Source organism: Arvicanthis niloticus, chromosome 17, assembly GCF_011762505.2.
Source record: "Arvicanthis niloticus isolate mArvNil1 chromosome 17, mArvNil1.pat.X, whole genome shotgun sequence".
In the NCBI taxonomy this organism is placed as follows: domain Eukaryota; kingdom Metazoa; phylum Chordata; class Mammalia; order Rodentia; family Muridae; genus Arvicanthis; species Arvicanthis niloticus.
In genome coordinates, this window is record NC_047674.1 from 49,640,354 (window position 1) to 49,662,093 (window position 21,740).

General features: G+C 37.4%; 1 protein-coding gene across 1 annotated transcript in view; it reads left to right on the forward strand.

The window, feature by feature from the left end:
- Mmut (methylmalonyl-CoA mutase) overlaps window positions 1–20,542 on the forward strand; it is a 25,117-nt gene extending 4,575 nt beyond the window's left edge. Inside the window, exons 4-13 of the mRNA XM_034521306.2 lie at window positions 1,711–1,868; window positions 3,980–4,151; window positions 7,399–7,647; window positions 10,068–10,179; window positions 11,480–11,595; window positions 12,907–13,022; window positions 14,008–14,139; window positions 16,114–16,261; window positions 16,857–17,024; window positions 20,114–20,542. Coding sequence (XP_034377197.1) covers window positions 1,711–1,868; window positions 3,980–4,151; window positions 7,399–7,647; window positions 10,068–10,179; window positions 11,480–11,595; window positions 12,907–13,022; window positions 14,008–14,139; window positions 16,114–16,261; window positions 16,857–17,024; window positions 20,114–20,242 — 1,500 coding nt within the window. The 3' untranslated portion in view covers window positions 20,243–20,542. The remainder of the gene's footprint in view (window positions 1–1,710; window positions 1,869–3,979; window positions 4,152–7,398; window positions 7,648–10,067; window positions 10,180–11,479; window positions 11,596–12,906; window positions 13,023–14,007; window positions 14,140–16,113; window positions 16,262–16,856; window positions 17,025–20,113) is intronic.
- The last annotated feature ends 1,198 nt before the right edge of the window (window positions 20,543–21,740 follow it).

Genomic DNA, 21,740 nt, shown 5'->3' on the forward strand with positions numbered 1-21,740 from the left:
AGTTGACCTGTACTAGATAGAATTATATATGTGTTTGTGTATGTGTGTGTATGTGTGTGTGTATGTATTCTATATAGCTGTGTATTTATACCACATTTTGAGTTTGTAAAGAATCTTGCATAGTGATGTGTAACAAGCATATAAATAGCAGGAGCTAAGCTAACCAGGAGTCACTTCTGTTTGATGTAAGGTAGCTAGAAGGTGGGCTCTGAGAGGTTTGAGTCTGTGCAGCTCTATAGTAATTGGAACTCCAGGTTCCTTTTATCTTGTTTCTCTTTTGTTAGGTGTATCAGTTTTATGGTTAAGGAAGGAAGAAGGGAAGGATGGCCAGATGTGCGAGAGGCAGAGGGATCTTACAGAGGAACGTAGCCAAGTCCTTCTATCTCTATGGACACAGTAGTAAGAAAAGACTGGAGTGTAGGACTTGTACCGTGGAACTCTAACCTAGGACTTGCTGTGAGAGGAAGAAGGTGAAGACTGCCTACTGGAGTGGATAGCATCACCCTATGCTTCTATATCCTTATGAATTTTACCTTGTAAAAGGCCCTATTGTTATCCAGAAGTTCAAAATTGCTTTACATAGTCCTTTCTGTAAATGACAACATCCCAGTTACTGATGCTGATCAAATGATGCTTTTAAAAGTACTTTATATACTGATAATTTTATATTTTATGAGAAAATATTTGTATCATGATATTACTGTGCTAACCACTCACAAGTGTACAGTGATATGAGGTGTATTTCTACTTCTGTGCAACCATTACCAACATCTACCTTTACTCTTAGTTTTGCAAAACTGAAACGATCTGTTCAACAGAAAACACCATCCTGCTCCTCTTTTCTGCTCTAGTATTCCACCATTGTATTGCTATAAACATTAGCAAATTTGAATACTGCATATTGCTTATATGAGTAGGATCATTCAGATCATTCAGTATTTTTTCTTTTTTTGGGAGGCAGGCCTGTTTTATTTAATATAATATCCTTAGTGTTTGTCCACTTTATACCATACCAGAATTTCCTTCCTTTTAAAGATTGAATAATATTCCATTCTTATATTTCTATTATTTTAAAAGACTATCAGAGCTCTAGGTTATAAGTAGAATACTTGAGAATATAAAATACAGGACTATATTTATATATTATATGAATGTATATTTGCATATATGCAAGGTATATATAAATGCAGCATATTTATGGTATACCATATATAAACAATTGCAACTAATTTTTTAAGTGCTTAGTCTCTGCTAGGTAATCTTTGATTTTTTTTAAGCTAGCATTTTGTCCTATTTTCTTCAAAATATAATACTAATATCAAATCAGTTTTGCTCACAGTATACTTGTTCATATTTGATAACTTTGTTCAAATAGGAAAATATTCTAAGTAATATGAAATTTATGTGCCTTCAACATTTATCAGGCAAAATTATAAGGTCTTTGTAAAGTCTTAGCCAGCCTAAGGAGTTTTTGATGCAACTGTTTGGAGAAAAGCAAGCATAAGATCTTGAAAACACTTATAGATCAATAATTGAAATTTGAGAATGAATTTAATGTAACAGATGCTAGGTTTTTTTTTTCCAGTTAAGATTATAAACTACCAAGAATATCTGAAATTGAATATCATTTGAAGATACCTGCTCTCATAAAATAAATCTAACAGAACCTTTTCATATTCTATTCTTTGTTGTTTCTCTTATTTTAAATAGCACATGCCAAAATTTAATTCCATTTCGATTAGTGGGTACCATATGCAGGAAGCAGGAGCTGATGCCATTTTAGAACTGGCCTATACTATCGCGGATGGATTGGAGTACTGCAGAACTGGACTCCAGGCTGGGCTCACAATTGATGAATTTGCACCAAGGTCAGTAGATTAAACTTAGGTGTCTTTTCTCTGTTTAAAACATGCATAGGACTACTTTCTTGCCTGTACAGCAAAATACACTGATTAAATTTGTAGAGATAAATGCCATGATAGATTTAGATTGTGTTATATTTTACAAGTGAGAAAGAGAAAATAAGCCAGTATTAGCAATAGCAAAAAAAAAAAAAAAAAAAAAAAAAAAAAAAGTCAGAATTTAATTTAACCCTACTTCATTAATTGGAGTAATGCCATTTTTTCCTAGTGATTTACAGAATACAACTATACATATTTAGAAGGTATATTAAAATATAAACATAAAATAAAGTCACTTTAATTGTTATTTCATTTGAAAACATGGAAATCACCTATTCTTTTTTTCTGTAATACTTACATAAATATTTGGGGATGCACAATACTATTTTGTCTCAAAATGAATTGTTAATAAAGTTGTATGGAAAATATAGAAACATATCATTGAAGTTTTTGAAGTATTTAAATTGGTCAGAAACCAATCTAGGTTTCATTCCAATGAGAAATCTCGTGGTGAGCCTCTCCCTGAAGCTAGTCTCACCTATGTGCTGGCAGTTCATGTGTATGAAATGTGGCTCGGGACAGTTCCTTTAGTCTAAGCTATTGAACCTTTTTACAGTGGCTTCCAAAGTGATGCCTGGGGACTGTATAGCTCTTCAAGGTCTATACTGTTCCTGAATATTTTATAAGTTTGCTTTACTTTTAAATTTCCGTTTCTCCCGGAATTTATATGAGAGTTTCTTTAAAGCCACATGGCGTGTTGTATTGAAATAGATTGAAGGTATGTAAGGTTTTTAACCTGTCTTCTTTTAAGCTGCGCGTTAAAGAAGTTTCAAAAAATGTAAAACAAAACTGGGAAAGTGGCTTAGTTGGTAATTACTTGCAGAGGATCTGAGTTCAGTCACTCCAACTCGAGTGTCGAAGCTGGAGGTGTACTTGTGGTCCCAGTGCTGAGGAAGCAGAGGCAAGTTTCTGAGGCTCAGTGACCAGCTATCTCAGCTCACTTGAGAGTTCTCTATCAGTGACAGACCTCGTCTCAAAAATAACAAGCAAATAAAGGTGGATGATGCCCAAGAAACACACCTTACATTGTCCTTTGTCCTTTGGCCTCTACATGCACACCTGCACACACAAAATGGACAACCTTCTAGTAAAAACATTTTAAAGTAGAAAGTGAAATATTTTTTATTATAAGTTTTTTATGATAAATATTACTTGTCATAAGATACTATCTGTTTTGCATGTAATATGGTTATTTTATATAAACTAAATGATAAAATTTAGATAAATATGTTGAAATAAAGAAGAATTCTTCAGTCTTCATAGATGTTGAGAATGAGCAGAGATCTTAAGACCTTAATGTTTACAGAGTATATTGACTTTCATTAAACTTCAGTGTCTTACAGCTCACTTGTTTTATTTGAGATTTTACAACCTCTGGCCATTAAAAGCAAATCTGTAATCTAAATATGCAAGTCAATCTAATCTACAATAGAATATAAAACGAAAGATAACAGTGAGGCTAATGACAAATTAGAAGCAAAAATCTCAATCTCAATGCTCAGCTATGTTCTTAAAATACACACAAAGGCAACCCTGTACTAAACAAACAAGGTAAACGGGTATTCCAACTGTTTTTTTTTTTTTTTTTTATATAAGAAATGGATCTTAAATTGGACATATAGGTGAATGGTGGAGGCATATGTCTAAGCAAGTGTAAGGCCACAGGTTCAGTCTCAGCATGGAGAAAATAAATGAGTTGGATTCAGTGCTACTGGGGATGGAGTTCCGGGTCTGTGGTGTGTTGGGTAAGAACCACAAAGCCACATCCCCAACCCAAGAATCTGTCTTTAACTGAGCAACAAGAGAAAATTTCTTTCTAAACAAAATCACTTGTGAAGTGAGTAATTCTCAATAGAAGCAGATATTCATAGCGTACAGTTACTTAGATGTACATTGCTTTTAATTCAAATTACGTTGTTTGATATTCAAATCTGGACACAGTTTTTCTAGTGAGTGATCCAATGAGTTTATTTTCTTGATTTTTAAGTTTCAGCAGGTTCTGGACTTTGCCCTTTTAGGTTGTCTTTCTTTTGGGGAATTGGAATGAACTTCTACATGGAAATAGCCAAGATGCGAGCTGGGAGGAGACTGTGGGCTCACCTAATAGAAAAGATGTTCCAGCCTAAAAACTCCAAGTCTCTTCTTCTCAGAGCACACTGCCAGACGTCCGGGTGGTCACTTACTGAGCAGGTCTGTGTGGAAAAATAGAGAACTCGATAACGGAAATGAACATTTTCTTCTAGGCAGCAGACACAGCTAGCGAATGTGTTCCCTGGCCTGTTTGTTAATATCTGAGAGTCATAAATATCTTGAAGCATAATGCATACTTAGGTTTTGAGTTCATGCTTACTGAATAGTGTTAGCTCCCTCTAGTGGTTAACACTAAAACCTTTCCTATCTTGGCTTAGTCCGGGCAAAGTCCTGATTGATTTTCTTACTATTTTATGTTAGTATACAAAGTAATGGGTGTGTTTCAAGTCCTCTTCAGACACATTTGGCAATTCTACTTTGTTTTCTTAAGTCCACTCTTTCCACTCCCTTTTCCCACCGGTTTCTTTTTCAAGATAGTCCATGTTCAACTTTTTTTTTTCTTTTATCAAATGTATCATCTCTGTTACTCACCAACTATAAAGTGTCTTCCTCTCCTTTCATGCATGGCCCTCTTTTAGTTTTGTGACCTACAAACACACTTGTAAACGCAGACACACACACACACACACACACACACACACACACACAGACACTTAGTTTTACATCTAGGTTCTCTGGATTAGAGAAAAACGTAGGTCTCCTCACTCTGGGTTATTTTGCTGAACATGATTTTCAGTTACATGCATTTCCCTGCCAGTCATGATTCCATTTTCATTATAGCTGCATAAGAGCCCAGTTTGCTCATGTGTCACATTCCATCTGTTGATAGAGACCCAGGGTGACTTTATTCCCTAACTCCCGTGACTAGAGAATCAGTAAACTTGAGTGCGCAAGTGTCCCTGTGTCCTGTTGAGTTGGAATTCTTGGCCTGTACTCGGAGCACCAGAGCTGGAACATTTGGTAGTGCACTTCGAGGCTCTCAGGAGTGTGGGACTGATTTCCATAGTGGCCACACAACAGTTTGCATTTCCGCCAGCAGTGACTAGGCCTCCTCTTCACATCTTGTCAACATGTGTTGCTACTTGTTTTCTTGGCTTTCCTCCCTTTTTATTTCTATCTTTTAATTTCCCTCCCCACTCCTCTGATGCAAGGCCCTGGCTGGCCTGGAACTCATTAGGTACAATAGACTGACTTCTGCCTCCTGAATGCTGGGATTAAAGACTTGTACTTCTATACCTTGTATCATTTGTGTTCATGAAGATAGCCATTCTGAATAGGATGCAATGGGACCGTTTTTAAAATTTAATCTTCTCTCGTGTGACACATCCTGACTGCAGTTTCCCCTCTTCCTCTCCTTCCAGTCTCTCCCTCTCACCTCCCCTCTTCTCCAGATCCACCCCTCTTCAGTTTACCTTAAGAAAAGGGTAGGCGTCCCATGGACATCAGCTAAACATGGTGAGACTAGCCACCTCCCCTCATATTAAGGCTGGGCAAGGCAACCCAGTAGGAGTTGTACAAGGGTCCCCAAACAAGCAAAAGAGTCAGAGACAGTCCCTTTGCCCACTGTTAGGAGTCCCACAAGAACTCTAAGCCACACACCATAACATATATGCAGAGGACCTAGGTCAGACTCTGTGATTGTCAGTACAGTCTCTGTGAGCCCTTATGCTCCCTGGCTGGTTGATTTTGTGGGCTGTGTTCTTGTGGTGTCTCTGATCCCCTGGTTTCTACAATCCTTTCTCCCCTTCTTCTTCAGCACTTTCCAACTCTGCCTAATGTTTGGCTTTATTTTGTTTTTGGTTTTTTGTTTTTGTTTTGGCTGGTTCAGGTGTCTTATCAAATAAAATCCAAAAGCAGTTTTAATATGCATTTTCTTGATGCATATTCAAGCTGCGAACATTTCACGTTCACCTGCTATTTGTATTTCTTCTTTTGAGAACTGTCCAGTTCATTAGCCCGTTTGTTGATTCAATGGCTTTTAGGCTTGGGGGACTAACATTTCCAGTTGTTTTTGTATCTTAGGAATTAATCTCCTATTGGTAGGTTTTTTTGTGTGTGTGTGTGCGTGTGTGTGTGTTTTGTTTTTTGTTTTTGATATACCTATTCTGAAGAAAGTCTCTTTACTCTGGTGATTGGTGATTGTTTTCCTTTGTTAGACAGAAGGTTTTAATTACATGAAATCTTATTTTTCAGTTCTTGGGATTATGTACTCTGCTAATATAGTAGAAAATTATTTGCTGATGAAGAAGAAATAAAAACATTACAATTAATACTTTTAAATAATTTTAAGACATGCATTTTTTGTATAAAACTACCTCTTTAAATTTTTATTTTATCTAACATACATGTACACATACAAACAGTTGTGTTTTAAGCAAGAATGCAAACAGGTATTCAAAGAGTATTACTATTTTGGTAGTGTAATTTGATTCCATTAGAATTGTGTGATGATAGTCTTATTTCTATATCAATTCATTTCATATGTTCACTTACTGTGATTTTAAGTTACATGTTTTTTCTACGTTTCACATTGAATAACAATGAACATGTTCTTTATAACTAGAGAAGTAGAGATTTTCAGGTTGGAAGGAACTTCTTTGTTTTTGTTTTTTTGTTTTTGTTTGTTTGTTTTTTTGTTTGTTTGTTTTTGAGACAGGGTTTCTCTGTGTAGTCCTGGCTGTCCTGGAACTCACTCTGTAGACCAGGCAGGCCTCGAACTCAGAAATCCGCCTGCCTCTGCCTCCCAAGTTCTGGGATTAGGAAGGAACTTCTATAATTATGTTTTATTATGTTGATTTTTACAGTTAATGCTAAAGTCTATAGAAGTTAAGTGACTGGCCAACATCACAGGAATATAATGAAGTGCAATTCAATTTTCTATCTAAGAGTTTAGACTTAATCAGTTTAATTAGTCATTTATTAAGTGCACACTTTGTATACATCCTTTGAGGAGATACTCTGAAGTATGCAAAATAATTAGGAGATAGTTAATTAGGAAAAATGTTCTTGTAATCTAAAAAACCCTATACTTCACGATATGATTATGGAGCAGTATTTAAACAGTGTAAATGTTTTTGATATTTCTTTGAAATATATGAGACAATGTTTTTATGTCTAAACCTGGACTACACACCTTGGCCCTTAATTCTTTTTTAGCTTGCTGACTGAATTGTCAGAGTTTATTTGCTACTCAGATACTCCGATGTCTGATGTTCAATCCAGCCCCAAAGGGCTTTTGAAATTGGGGTAGGTTATATAGTCGTTGCTTAATTTATAATGCGTCTTATTTCTGTTGCTTGTGAACCTTTTTCTTGCTTTGATTTGGACTTTTGGTCAAATGTTTTAGGATCCTTATAATAACATTGTCCGTACTGCAATCGAAGCCATGGCAGCTGTGTTTGGAGGAACACAGTCTTTGCATACGAATTCTTTTGATGAAGCACTAGGCTTGCCCACTGTGAAAAGTGCTCGGATTGCCCGGAACACACAAATCATCATTCAAGAAGAATCTGGGATCCCCAAAGTGGCTGATCCTTGGGGAGGATCATACATGATGGAATCTCTCACAAATGATGTCTATGAAGCTGCTCTGAAGGTCAGATGCTTACCTTTGCTTTTTATAATTTTTTAATCTATAAATAACCATTTTTAGATTTATACTAAAATTATAAAATGTATGTGAGAAAAGGGAAATTTATTTTGGACTTTATAGTTTTCACTACTAAGACATAATTTAAAAATACATTTTTGTTTCTCTGCAGGATTAAAAGATAGCTATTATAAAGTGCATATGCTTAAACAGATCACAGACACAGACAGACGGACAGACAGACACATATAGACAACGCACATACACAAACAGACACATGTCCACATACATAGACACAGACAAACACTGACAAATACAGAACTACACAGACACACAGAGAAATAGATGTACAGGTACAGATACAGATGTACGCTGACACATACACTCATACACACACACACACACACACACACACACACACACACACACACACACAGGCAGCACTCTCTTGTTTTCCATTTCTCATTTTTTGGCTTATTGGAATACATGACACAGTTGATTTTTTTTTTTTTTTGTTTACCATCTGTGTATTTTAAATGACACATATATCATTTCTTGTAATTTTGTTGGCTTTACACATTAGACACAAAACTTTAGACACCTTTGATTTCCTGGTTAAATAATATTTGGTATTTCAGCCAATTAATACCTTGTTTTTCCTTTCCTCTTCTTACCAAAATCATTATATCAGCTTCATCCCTCCTGTACTGTTCTCATGTTCTTATTTGATTTGAACTTCTCTCTAGTTCTGCTGAGATTTGTGGAATATGAAGCGTGATTCTCATGCCTGTTATTTCCAAGCACTTCTTTTGTAAAAAGTTATTTAATATTCATACATGCCTGTCACATGTATGAATGCATTTTATGTTTGCATAAAATCCACCCCCTATTTTTTCTGCTTGAATTCTTCCTGCATTCTCTTTTCCTGCTAACTTTATGTGCACTATCTTAAAAATACACACTCAGTCCATTTTGTGCTGCCTCTGTATGGATGTGAGACCATCTCCTATCAGAACCATCTTCCCGACAGAAAATGGTCTTGCCTGCTCCTAGTAGACACCCACTGCCAAGAGCTCCTAAAATAGAGTTGGAACTTCACAGCCTGCTTCTCTTCTAGAATGAAATCTTGACTGGCTTAATTTCATTCAGGTCTTTGCTTGCAGTCCCAGCCGCTACTGTGAGTTCATGTGTACAATTCAGCTGTCGTGGTTGGCTCAACTGTTTTTCTCCAGACATCTACCTTCTCTGTCTCTTTCCACCTCCGCTTCCACAGTGCTCACTTGAGGCTAGGGGGAAGTGATGTGATATAAATGTCCTACTGTGTGTGAAGTACTCCAGTCTCTTAGTCTCTAAGCACAGACCTGTTGTATATCTCCATGTTAATCGCAAAGCACTTCTCTCAGAAACTTACTAGGAGTTGAATCATTTATAACGTTACCTGTTTGACAGTTTCTTCATTATGTTCTTATCCTTGGTTAGCATTGATAAAATCCTGAGCTCAGCCATGTCAAGGACATCAATGACTTAGACAGGGAATTGACACAGCTTCCCTCTAGTCTACAGGAGATGTACACAGTATGTGCAAGAACAGCAGCAGCAGCTTTCCCCTAGATGACTGCAGCCCGAGGCTGCTACCTTATGTAGACCTAATGTGGAGAGTAGCTAATTCCTCCTCCTGTGCTACAAATAATAAAAGCACTGCGCTGGATGGCCATTGCTCATAGCTGGCACGTCTGTCTGCATCAGGAAGCTTAGGGTCCACCCAATTCCAGCTTTGCTTGTGTTCTGTATATGTCTGTCTGTCTTAATCTTCTGTTGTTCCCTCTCCCAGCTAAGTTCACGAACCTATGCAAATGAGCTGCAGCAGACTTAGTTTGGAATTATTTCTATTAATAATTTGATGAGCAAATTTATTAATATTAGTCTGCTTTTCATTCTGAGTTCTTACTCTTGCCTTTAATATTTATGATCAGAAATTTGATGCTGTTTTATTCCAGATCTTTCTTTTTGAAAGCATCAAGATCTCTTCTGACTTGTATCTTGACACACATCTTGTATGCACATTTTTCCTATATTGTACTGGGTTTTTGATGATTCTCTTCCATCTTGTATGCACACATATATGATATTACTTCTTATTCATGTAACCAAAAATAAAGGTTAGAGAATTGGAGCTATTATTAGCATTTTCCTGCGAGACTTGACTGAGAAATTTCAGGTTTTCCAGAATATATTTTAAAGTTTTTTTTTTTTTTTTCTTTTTAGGTAGCTTTAATACATAAATTCTACATATTCCTTTTGTATTGTCTTCTAAAGTATTAGCATTAGCTTATAATTTGAATGTTGGTAGGGATATATAACATCATGCTTTTATGTCTTAGTTTTCTTTTTGTCCTTTCCCCCTGTTGGTTTCTCTTTTCCCTTAGCTGATACATGAAGTTGAAGAAATGGGTGGAATGGCCAAAGCTGTAGCTGAAGGAATCCCTAAACTTCGCATTGAAGAATGTGCTGCCCGAAGACAAGCTAGAATAGATTCTGGTAAAAGAGAATAGAAAAGCTTATATATGAAATTCAGTGATTAAGGAGGACAACTAGTTTTCATCTGTGGTTACTCTGTACAGTTGATACAGATACATTTTTAAATGAAACAATGAAAAAATAGGGCTTCGGTAAAATATTTCTCATATCTGCATATCTGCCTATATCCGTATGTCTATATCTCATGTCTTTGTGTTCTCGCAAGCACACATGCAAGCATATATGTACTTATAACACACACGTGCATATATGAGTGGATGTTGCCAATGACTGTATTAAGGATGATGTGCTTGACAGTCATTGTGCTCTCCATGGAGGAATGCACTCATTCACTCAGGGGATACTTTTTGCGATGCTCTGTTTGAGGTGTCCACTGTGGCTGGGCAGGCAGCTGTGACTAGGACAGACATGAACTCTTGGTTACTCCCGAGAGATTCCATTGGAGTCACAGAGGAAATGTACAAGTAAGGAAACAAAGTCATTACTGATGATGCTAAGTGCTGTGAAGGAAGTAAGGATGCAGGTGGTGAGTTACCTTTGGAGGAGAGAAAGTGTGCTTGTAATACTGATTTATTATGGATAAGGTTTAAGAGCACTTGTCCTTTCACTAACAACAACTGGTTATAAGAAAAAAATTTAAAACTTCTGAAAAGCTATTGTCTATTGCTACTTGCTTTCCTTTCTAAATCTGTGATGGAAACTGATTTGGTTTCTTGTGTGAGGAACTGAGATAGTGTGTCGCTCAGGAGAGTAACAAAGCCTTTCTTTGTGGAAAACCCTTCATTGAACAGTGAACATATGGGCAGGGGAGGAGGGAAAAAAAAGAAGAGGGGAGAAAGGGAGGGAGGAAGGGAGGGGAGGGAGGGAGGAAGGGAAAGAGAAGAAGAAGGAAAGAGAGAGACAGAGAGAGAGACAGAGAGAGAGACAGAGAGACAGAGACAGAGACAGAGGCAGAGAGAGTAAGAGAGTGAGGAGGGGCTAAACAGCCCCTTTTATAGTAAGCCAGGCCTACCTGTCTGTTGTCAGGTAACTCTTGAGTAGAGCCTAGAAGGAATGCTAGCACTTTCTATTCTTTTTCTGTCTCTTTCTGTCTGTGACTCAGTCTCTTAGACTTAATTTAAAAAAAAAAAAAAAAGCAATATGTATGATACCCAGTATTACAGGAAGCAGTTTCTGAATTATGCTGAAATTCATTATGAGTTAAGACAATTCGTTAAAAATATGTAGTAATCACAGCATTCTCAATAGGGGACAATTTATGAGCAAATCTACTTGTTATTTTCCTTTGGGAAATCAACAGGTTCTGAAGTAATTGTTGGAGTAAATAAGTATCAGTTGGAAAAAGAAGACTCTGTGGAGGTCCTGGCCATTGACAATACTTCAGTCCGTAAGAAGCAGATTGAAAAACTCAAGAAGGTATTGTTGGCGATTATTTCCTAAGTATGTCCTTACACTGTTCTGCATAACGTCTGTAGTCTATAACATCCATATGAGGTCAATGTTATTTCTCACTCTCTTTTATTTTTTTAAGGAAAGATATTGGGAAACTTGCTTGGAATAAATAATTGGCCAGTTATGACTCACTTAGGTCTCTAAAGACTTTGGTGGTGAAGTCATAACATAAGAACACAGTGTGGCTTAGGGTCACTGTTTGAGTTGGGCTCTCATTGCCCTGTTCCACTAGACCATGGTTCATTCGCTCCTGGAGTTTTCAGATTATCTGTGTTTACAATCACCTTTGTGAGCTTCAGTGTGTAGGGAGCTGTCTGTGTTTGCTGGAGTGTGTGCTGGGTGTTCATCTTGGTGAGCACCATGCTTCTGTTTCATTTAATTTCATTCTGAAGTTATGCAACATAATTATATGAAAGCAGAGCCAGGATATGTTTGATAGAGCCAGGTTTGGTAAAGATGGGAGGGGTGCCTCAGCAGGCCCCAAACAAAGGATGGGTATGGTATAGAATAGAGTTTATTTAGGGACATGGGAAGGGGAGTTGAGTAGAGACAGAGAGGGAGAGGGTGAGGGAGAGGGAGAAAGAGAAGAGGCTGGCCAAGAACATGTGGGAAGGAGGGGGAAAGGAGAAGGGGAAAAGGGGAGAGAGAGAAAAAGACAGAGTAAAAGATCAAGGAGGGGCCAAACAGCCCTTTTATAGTAGGCCAGGCCTACCTGTTTGTTGCCAGGTAGCTCTTGGGTAGAGCCTAAAAGGAATGCTAGCACTTTTTATACTTTTTCTGTCTCCTTCTCTTTCTGTCTATGACTCAGTCTCTTGGACTTATTTTTAAATAAAAAAAAAAAATAGCAATATGTGTGATACCAAGCATGTTGTCAGTCATCTAAAGGACACTTCTGGCATAGTTAAAATCCATAAGCTCTTGTCTGGTCTTCCACTGTTAATTTTGAGGTTCCGTGGCATCCCACTGCAAAAGGACCACCTGTTTTCATTGGGTTTTTGCTTCAGAAAAGTCTGGATAACACTTAGGAAAGTTACCACTAAGCTTGCTTCTGATTTGTTGGCTTTGTGCTAAATCAGAATTATATTTATGTGTTATAAATGTGTTAGATAAATGAACATGTTTAGTTGAATATTTTCGTCTTCCATTGCTTCCCCTGTTTTGAGGTCAGGATGATGGAACATGATGGTAAATAGAATATATGCCAGGCTCTAATCTTTTGGTATCCGTTTCTTTGCTCTTTCAGATAACTGTTCCCTTTCTTCTTTTCTTTCTAAGATCAAATCCAGCAGGGACCAAGCTTTGGCTGAGCAGTCTCTCAGTGCACTTACCCAGTGTGCTGCCAGTGGAGACGGCAATATTCTGGCTCTTGCCGTGGATGCAGCCCGTGCAAGGTGAGCATGTGGGATTGGGAGGTTTCCAGAAAATGAAAGTTTGATCGCTTTAACTTTTCACAGTGTACCCAAGTGAACTATTGCTTCTGTCAACTGTTTTGAGTCCAAAAGAACATAATGGAAACTACTAGAAACTTGATACAGTTTTTGTCAAGTTGCAGGGCATTTACTCTGGCAGAGATTAGTAATTGTGTAATTTGACTGTAGCTCAGATTTTTAGGTTGTGATCTGATGTACTCTCAGTTATACCATCAAGGTTGTGTGTACAACCTTGCCATAGTCTTTGAAGGGGAAAAGACTTCATTGATTTTTTTTTTTTGTCATTGATTTTAAGGTATTAATCATGAAGCAACCAGAAGAATAAACAGCTCCAATCCTAATTCTTTCTCTGCTGTTGCTAAATAAGTTTGAAGTTGTCGGAGAAAAACACAGGAAAGGGAAGGGGAAGGAGTGGCTCAGGAGTGCCTGTGAAAGTGGTGTTTTGTTGCTTATCTTCTCTTGGTGTCTTGGCCTATTCCACACCACTTTCTCTGCAGTCTCCCTGGTCTTGATTCCACCACTATCCCTGGGTGAAGCACACTGAAAGATTTATTGCTCATCCGAAACTGTCAGTGGTTCTTTTTGCTCTGCCGGCTTCTATTGATAAATGGAGTATTGTTGAACTGACTTCAGATACTTATCGACTTGTAACGTTTAGGTCATTTAGTCTTTATGTTGGTTGACAGATGTTAGAAAGGGGTTATAATGCAAAATTGCACCAAAAATCACTTTCATATACATATTCTCAGGAAAGAAGATTTCATAGTCTCTTAAAAACATTCTTGGGTTTACAGTTTATTTTTATTTATTCACAAAATATTCTACTTTTATTGATTACTGAGCTAAAGATAAAGCTATTGTAAATATATTATGACATAAGTAGCTAAACATGTAGCTATTTATTATAAATTAATGCTCTTACTGGCACGTCTTTTTAATATTGTAGATGTACCGTCGGAGAAATCACGGATGCTTTGAAAAAAGTATTTGGTGAGCATAAAGCTAATGATCGTATGGTGAGTGGAGCGTACCGGCAGGAGTTTGGAGAAAGTAAAGAGATCACGTCTGCCATCAAGAGGTACTGTGTGAGCGATCGTGATCCCGGTCCTCTTCTTCGTGTTCATACAGTCCCCTCAGTTATCCCTGTTACTTATGAAATATACAAGCCGACTTTTTTACTAGCCTGTTATTCTTATGAAACTAATAATTATTAAATTAAATAAATATATGTAGCTGATATATAATAGATGATTGATCTATAGATCAATTTGTAAAATCTGTCATATAATTTATTATTCATAACTAATGTAAATACATAATCCTGTTCCAGTATGTGAAACTTTGATATTTTGAAAAACAATAGAATGAATGCACAGTGAAGATCCCACAGGATTTTAATGGTGTTTATTCCTGTCTCCCGCTGGTACTGCACCTAGTGATGCTGTAGCCATGGTTACAGTCATGTGTTTATGGTGATGCTGCTGTATACCTGTGCTCTGCCAGTTATACAGGAGTATAGCACTTACCATCATATACACTACATAATAATTAGTGATAACAAACAATGCTGTTACTCATTTGCTGTACCTTTTATTTGTATTTTAAAGTGTATTCTTACTAATGGTTAAAACTGTGTACTATAAAGTAGTATGCAGGCAGTAAGCAGTCCACATGCTTTCTGCTTACTACATCTCAATTGCACCATTTTCTTCTGAATTTTATTTAATGTTCAACACTTGTAGGAAGAAAAAGCTACAGCGTGCGTGCGTGCGTGCACACACACACACACACACACACACACACACACACACACTAACTATAGAGCCTAGATGTATAGTAGGCTTTACCACTAAGCTTATGTATATTGTATAATGTTTAGACATTGACAACTGCCTCATGATGTGTTTCTCTGAAGATGTTCTGGTCATTTAATGATTTATGGCTATAATGAATTACATGTAATTTTGAACTATAGTAAATAGGGGCTAATGAGAATTAAATATTAAAACAAGTATTTATTTGGCAAAATGCATATTATTTTTACCTTGCACCATAGTTGCCATTAGGCATTTCTTTTTTCAAACAGTCAGTTGTATAACTAATCCTGATAGGCCTTCAGATCCTCCAGGTGGAGAGCTTGCATAGACTTGTGGCCATAGTCTTTCATATTTTCATAACATTCTTCACATGGTTTGCTTGCTTGAATAGTTAAAACTTAATTTTCCTAATTGAAAAATAAACACCTATAAACACCTGTCTGCTGCCTCTGCAAAAAGTCAAGTCAGTTTTCATTGCGTTGACAGAGAGGACTAGTGAAACTAACTGCCTGATGCAAAGCTGCAGTGTGATTTGTTTCTCGAGTGTAAAACTGGCTTCTGAGTGATTGGTGTTTTCATCTTGTGTAACACACGTTCTTCTAAAGACTGCATTAACATTTATACACTATGTAAATGTTAGACAGCCAAGGTAAAAGCCATCAAACAGAACTTTTTTTAAAAAATTGATGTAGTATTTTGTTATGGTTGGTATAATTTGTCATTTTATACACACACATTCTGATTCTGTGTCATCACAATGGGCTACATTAAATGTTAGTACTGGCTTCACAGAATGAGTGTGGTAGTGTTCTTTCCCTTTCCATTTTATGGGACATTTTGAGGACCATTGGTGTTGGCAGTGTTTAGAAGAACATTGGCAGAGACCTCTCCAGTCCAAACCTTTTCTTGTGGGGAAACTATTTCTCCTTTGATACTATTGCTTGTTGTCCTATCAGTCAGATGGTCATCCTTTTGATAGGCCAGATGTATTTAGGGATTTATCTGGTCTTGAGGCTGTATGCTCACAGTCTGTGCCATCTTTCAAATGTGGCTCTAAACACAAGACAACCAAATTCAAGGCTTGAATGGGATTCTTCATATTAAATAAAGTCACTAATGAGATGTACATAAGTGGGTGTCCTTGAAAGATTTATGTGGATAAATTGCAGTTTTATATTTTATATTTGGACAGTTAGTAATTTAACTGTTATTATTGCCTTTTAAAATGTTCCCAGAGTTAATAAATTCATGGAACGTGAAGGGCGCAGACCTCGTCTTCTTGTGGCAAAAATGGGACAAGATGGCCATGACAGAGGAGCCAAGGTCATTGCCACAGGATTTGCTGATCTTGGTTTTGATGTGGACATAGGCCCTCTTTTTCAGGTACGTACCACATTTAGAAAAGTAAATGATAATAGCCAAGAAGATGTTTTTAAAGTTGTTTTTTAAAAAAGCCAACAAATTCTATATTTTCTAATGTGTGTTATCCATTTAATTTATGATAAATGAAACAAAATTCATGTTGTCAAATTTCTGTAAAAATAAATGTAAGTTCAGAATGATGTTGTTTTCTTAAATTATTTTATTTATTTACATTCTAAATGTTGCCCTAGAATGATTTTTTTTTTAAAATCAGGATTTAGAAAGTGAAGATTACTTTAAGAGGCTTTATCATTGTAGTCTTTGAGATTGATTGGTATTTTCTAGTTCATGGAGATTACCTTGAAGATTCCTTGAGGAAATTTTTTGGTTCTCACTTACACCTAATTGATAAATTCCAGTCCCAGAAGCAAACACAGGATTTGTGTCCATTGTATCAGTAGCTTCAGTATTACTCAAAATCTTAAAATGACAAAATAGCAAGGGTCAGTCAGTCTACATCCTGGGATGCTGAAGGAAATAGCACAGTGCTGTGCAATGGGTCTTGCTTCACCCTTACCTTGTAATAACCTGATCTGTCTGCTTTCCGTGTGCTCAGACTCCCCGGGAAGTGGCTCAGCAAGCTGTGGATGCAGATGTCCATGCTGTGGGTGTCAGCACACTTGCTGCTGGTCATAAAACCCTTGTTCCTGAGCTTATCAAAGAACTTACTGCCTTGGGACGGCCAGATATCCTTGTCATGTGTGGGGGCGTGATTCCACCACAGGTATTTTCTTCTCTATATTCCTGCACATGCATACATGTACATGTGCACACATGTACATATTTCCACACAAGCTTTGATTTATAGGAGTTTGGGTGAGGGCTTACTTACAGGATCAGGGATGACTCAAAAGCAGCCATACCAGCAATAAACACAGTGTATACTGGTGGAGACTGTTGTTCTTAGGCAGCTCAGAAGGTCAGCACAATTCCCACTTCACAGCTCTGGTGCTTAGTCTCCTCCCAGGGTTGCTTATTGCTTGGGAATCTTGCAGTTTCAGCCATCCCAGACTTACGAATTTTGCTTTCTTTCTGAGTCTCATGAACCTTTCTGCCTCCTCCATTAAGGAAGCTTTCACTAATTCAGATGAAATTGCTATATAAAATAACACACATGCTCCATCCACCATGATCCATGATGCATGTGTATTAGACTGTGAGATTACAGATAACATGGAACTAACACACACACCACACACACACATACCACACACACACACACACACACCACACATACCACACACAACGAGAGAGAGAGAGAGACAGAGACAGAGAGAGAGATGAGAGAGAGAGAGAGACAGACAGACAGACAGACAGACAGACAGAGACAGACAGAGAGGGGCAGAGAGGGCCAGAGAGACAACAGGGAGGCAAACAAGTAGATAACACAGACATGTTTCTAAGGATGTAAGACTTAGGTAGGTCAGCCCTTCTTTTGGGTATCAAAATTTCAGAGTACTCCACAATCCTGAGTTTCATCATAACTAAGATGTAAGGATAATGCCATGGAATACCACATTATTAAGGAAAAAAAAAAAGAGGATAGCCTGTCAGCCTGTTCTTAATTTGGAGATGATTGTTACTGAATACTTCAGTCATTCTTATAAACTTTTAAAACATATAGCATTTGCTGTCTTGGTCAGTGATGTGTTTTCAGTGCCTATAGATCCAATGCTGGGAATACAAAGATGATTGGACCTTATCTCCTCTCTCAGAAATTCAGGCAGGAAGGACACAGGTTTAGGAGTATATGTCAAATGCTATTGCAAACTTCTTAGCATTGTAAGAAAGGTACAGAGGTTGAAAGGGGTACTGGGTGGATAATTCATGGGACTGGTAATTTATTGTCTAATTTCGATCATTTGACAGTTGGGAAAAGACCAGTGTTGCAACAGTTAAATACAGGCCAGACCATCTGTTCTGTATGGGGTCAAACCTCAAAGCACATCCTAGATTCAGTGTTAGTGCTAAACACTGATGCTAACACAGCCTAAAACCTGTGGGAGGACTCGTGTCCCAGGAATTCTTATACTAACACACTAGCTGTCACTAAAATAAGCTAAAGACTGTGGTAGCAGAACAGAAAGACAACACGTCTTCATTAACAGAACTGATTTATCATAGGCCAGATTCAAATTATCAGTATTCACTAGTGACAGATACATATCAAGGAGGAAGTAAATAGAATTTTAAAGTCAGCAATATATCATTATAGTAAGTTTAACACATAGAAAAAGAAGCAGTGAAGATTTAGAGAGAAAATTAGGTTTGAAAGTGTGGTTTCCCTCCTTGTTAGGGCTCTGTAGCTTCACAAATAACACTGGGCAGATTTCTAGTTGAGATTCGGGATCTGTATTGGAGGTTGGTCTGGTGCTGCTGTGTATTCAAATGCTAAATTCTGGTCCCCCAAGATCTGGTTGCCCCTGATGAACAGATCCACATGTACACCAGGTGATGCTATGTAAACCTTGTTCCTAGATTAAAGTCAATTGGTTAATAAAAGGCTAGAGCCTGTGATTGGGCAGTCTGGAGAGAAAGTTGGACTTAAGGATTGAGTGAGGGGTCTCAGGAAAGACCAAAGAGAAGGAAAGAGGACACGAAGGGAGGAGAAGGCCACCATGAGAGGAGATGGACCATGAGCACAGGCCAGGAGAAATAGAAAGGGGCATACAGCTGGGATGTAAGCTCCCAAACCTGTCCATTCTAGGCTCACAGCTTGTAAATAAAATAGCAGGCCAGTGTGTCTTTTATATGGACTAGCTAGAACATATAATTCCTTTTACAGTCTAAGCACAGTGCTGCAGGGTTTTAGCTGTTTTAGTCAAGGAAGATGTTTGTTTCAGCTCCACATACAGTGTTCCAGCTGAGAAACTGGTTGTTGGTGAAGAAGAAATGAAAAAGTGTATTTGCATACATGTGCATGCATGCATACATGCTGTTGAGAACTGTACTACCCCAAGCTGCTCAGGTCCGCGGGTCAGGGTTCAGCAAGAGAGAGAATGAAGACGGACTCGAGGAATGCAGACCAGACAGAGTGTGATTCAATCCCGTTTATTCTTCAGTCTCTCTTCTTCTCTCCAAGTCCCAACTTTTGAGTTCCTAGTCCCTACTTCCTAGTCCCTAGTGCCTCCAACTTCCAAGTTTCTTCTTCCAAGTGCTAAGTGCCTAATGTCTAATTCCAAGTTCTTCCTCCAAGTGCCAAGTGCCTAACTCCAAGTTGTACTCCAAGTTGTACTGTAATTTGTACTCTCTAACCTAATTCCTAGTTCCAAGTTGTACTGTAAGTTGTACTGTAAGTTGTACTGTAAGTTGTACTCTTCCAAGTGTCTAATGTCTATTCCTACTCCTAATGTCTGAATCTCTGTTACTCCAAATTGTTCTGAACTCTCCTGTCTGCCTCTCGCCTTTTATATGTCTCACTTCTAAGCTACGCCTCTAAGTCACGCCTTCAATCATGCCCTTAGGTCTTGTCTCTAAATCTGATCTCTAAGTCACGCCTTTAAGTCACACACCCAAGGGAAAATTCTGGGTATCTAAAGCAAGATGTTATCAGAGTGTGCTCAGCTGTTGTAGGCTAATGCAATCAAGTCTCTGATCAGGGTATATGGCTCAAGATGGCTGCAAGGATGATAGCCGCCTTCTGTCGGCTCCCCACAATACGAGTGCGCGTGTGCAAACACACACACAGACATACACACACACACACACACAGACATACACATATACACTGTCACACATACATACACATACGTATAAAATATTTCTTTGAAGTTGAAATAATGTTTATTTTAATCAAGCAAATTTGTTCAACAGGATTATGAATTTTTGTATGAAGTCGGTGTTTCCAATGTATTTGGTCCTGGAACCCGGATTCCCAGGGCTGCTGTGCAAGTGCTTGATGATATTGAGAAGTGTTTGGCAGAGAAGCAGCAATCTGTATAACATCTGGATCTTTAGTTATGACCAAAGAAGAGAGTAGTAAAGCTATGTCTTCAGGTAATTCCAACATCTGTTAGTATGCTTGCTTTGGAAACCTCACATAAAAAGACTGATTATAAATGTACAATCATGCCAATATACATATCTAAAGACTCTGAGTTGAAAAAAATCTCTGAAAATCATCTACACCAAATTATTTTTCAAGTACATTATTCTAGAAAATTAAAATGGTATACTGTTTAGAAATAGCTAATAATACAAATCTTATAAATAATTAAACTTTTGTTTTGTTTTGTCCTTTGAGATGTGGTCTCATTATGTAGCTCTAGCTGTCTTGGCACTCACTCTGTAGACCAGGCTGGCCTCAAACTCACAGAGATACACCTGCCTCCGCCTCCCAAGTACAGGGATTAAAGGTATATGCCACAATGCCTGGCAAATAATTAAACTTTACATTTAAAATTTTGACTCATTCTTTCTTCAATTTAGTGTTGATTTGAGTACTAGAAACTCAAATTCCGGTGTTAACGTATTAATAAAATAATGATATTTCTCTTATAAGAAATAGTAGAGTGTGTTTATGGATGGAAATAGACTGGGGTTATGATCCTCAGCCAGATCTACTATTGCTTCAATAAAAGTAGTATTTATTAGCCCCTGTACAATGAAATACGGTACATGGCAGATATGCCTTCCAGGATTGCTTCAACTCCTTCTCAGCATGGGAATGATATTGTGAGGTCTGCCTCAGAACTCTGGGAAAGATGTTTGTGAACTCTCCCTTAAAAGAAGTGCTGATGGACATATGAATTTGCTATAATGGCAATCTAAGTCTATTACATAAAATAAATGAATTTTCAGATCTAGAAACAGATCTGTATAGATTTTCTTATTAAAGATAAGTTACAAAAATAAAAATAGTCTGAAGAACCTTTGTAGTATGATGTTAAATAATTCACTCATTGAAGGAAGAGAATCACTCTGTGTTAATGTAAGGTTCTCAATGAAGGTGGAGTGAGCAACAAGGATTCTTTTATAACATTCTACATTATAGATCAGATAATAAATAATTTAGAGGAGAAACTAATATATTATAGAATTAATAAACTATACTATAATATAGTTTAATTTTTAGAACATGACTCTTGGGGGGCATCATGATTATTGTTTCTGTTTTAAGGATGAGAAGTTTAACTTCAGGGTCAGCAATATATTCAGTGTCATCTTATGTACTTCTTATATAGAAATACATATTTGATAAATATGATGTTCCTGTCATGGGTTCCATTATTTGCTGGTGACTGGCATGTACTGTGTTTTATATATGTATAAGTTCTGACATTTCTCTTTGAATATCACTTAGAAAAAAATAGTCATTAAAAGCTACTAGATTTTATGTTTGCCACATGTTTTTTATCCGAACCCCAAAGTAATAGTCAATATTCTTACCATTTGAAAATATATTTCCAAAAGTCCTAAGAAGCATGATATATAGGTAATA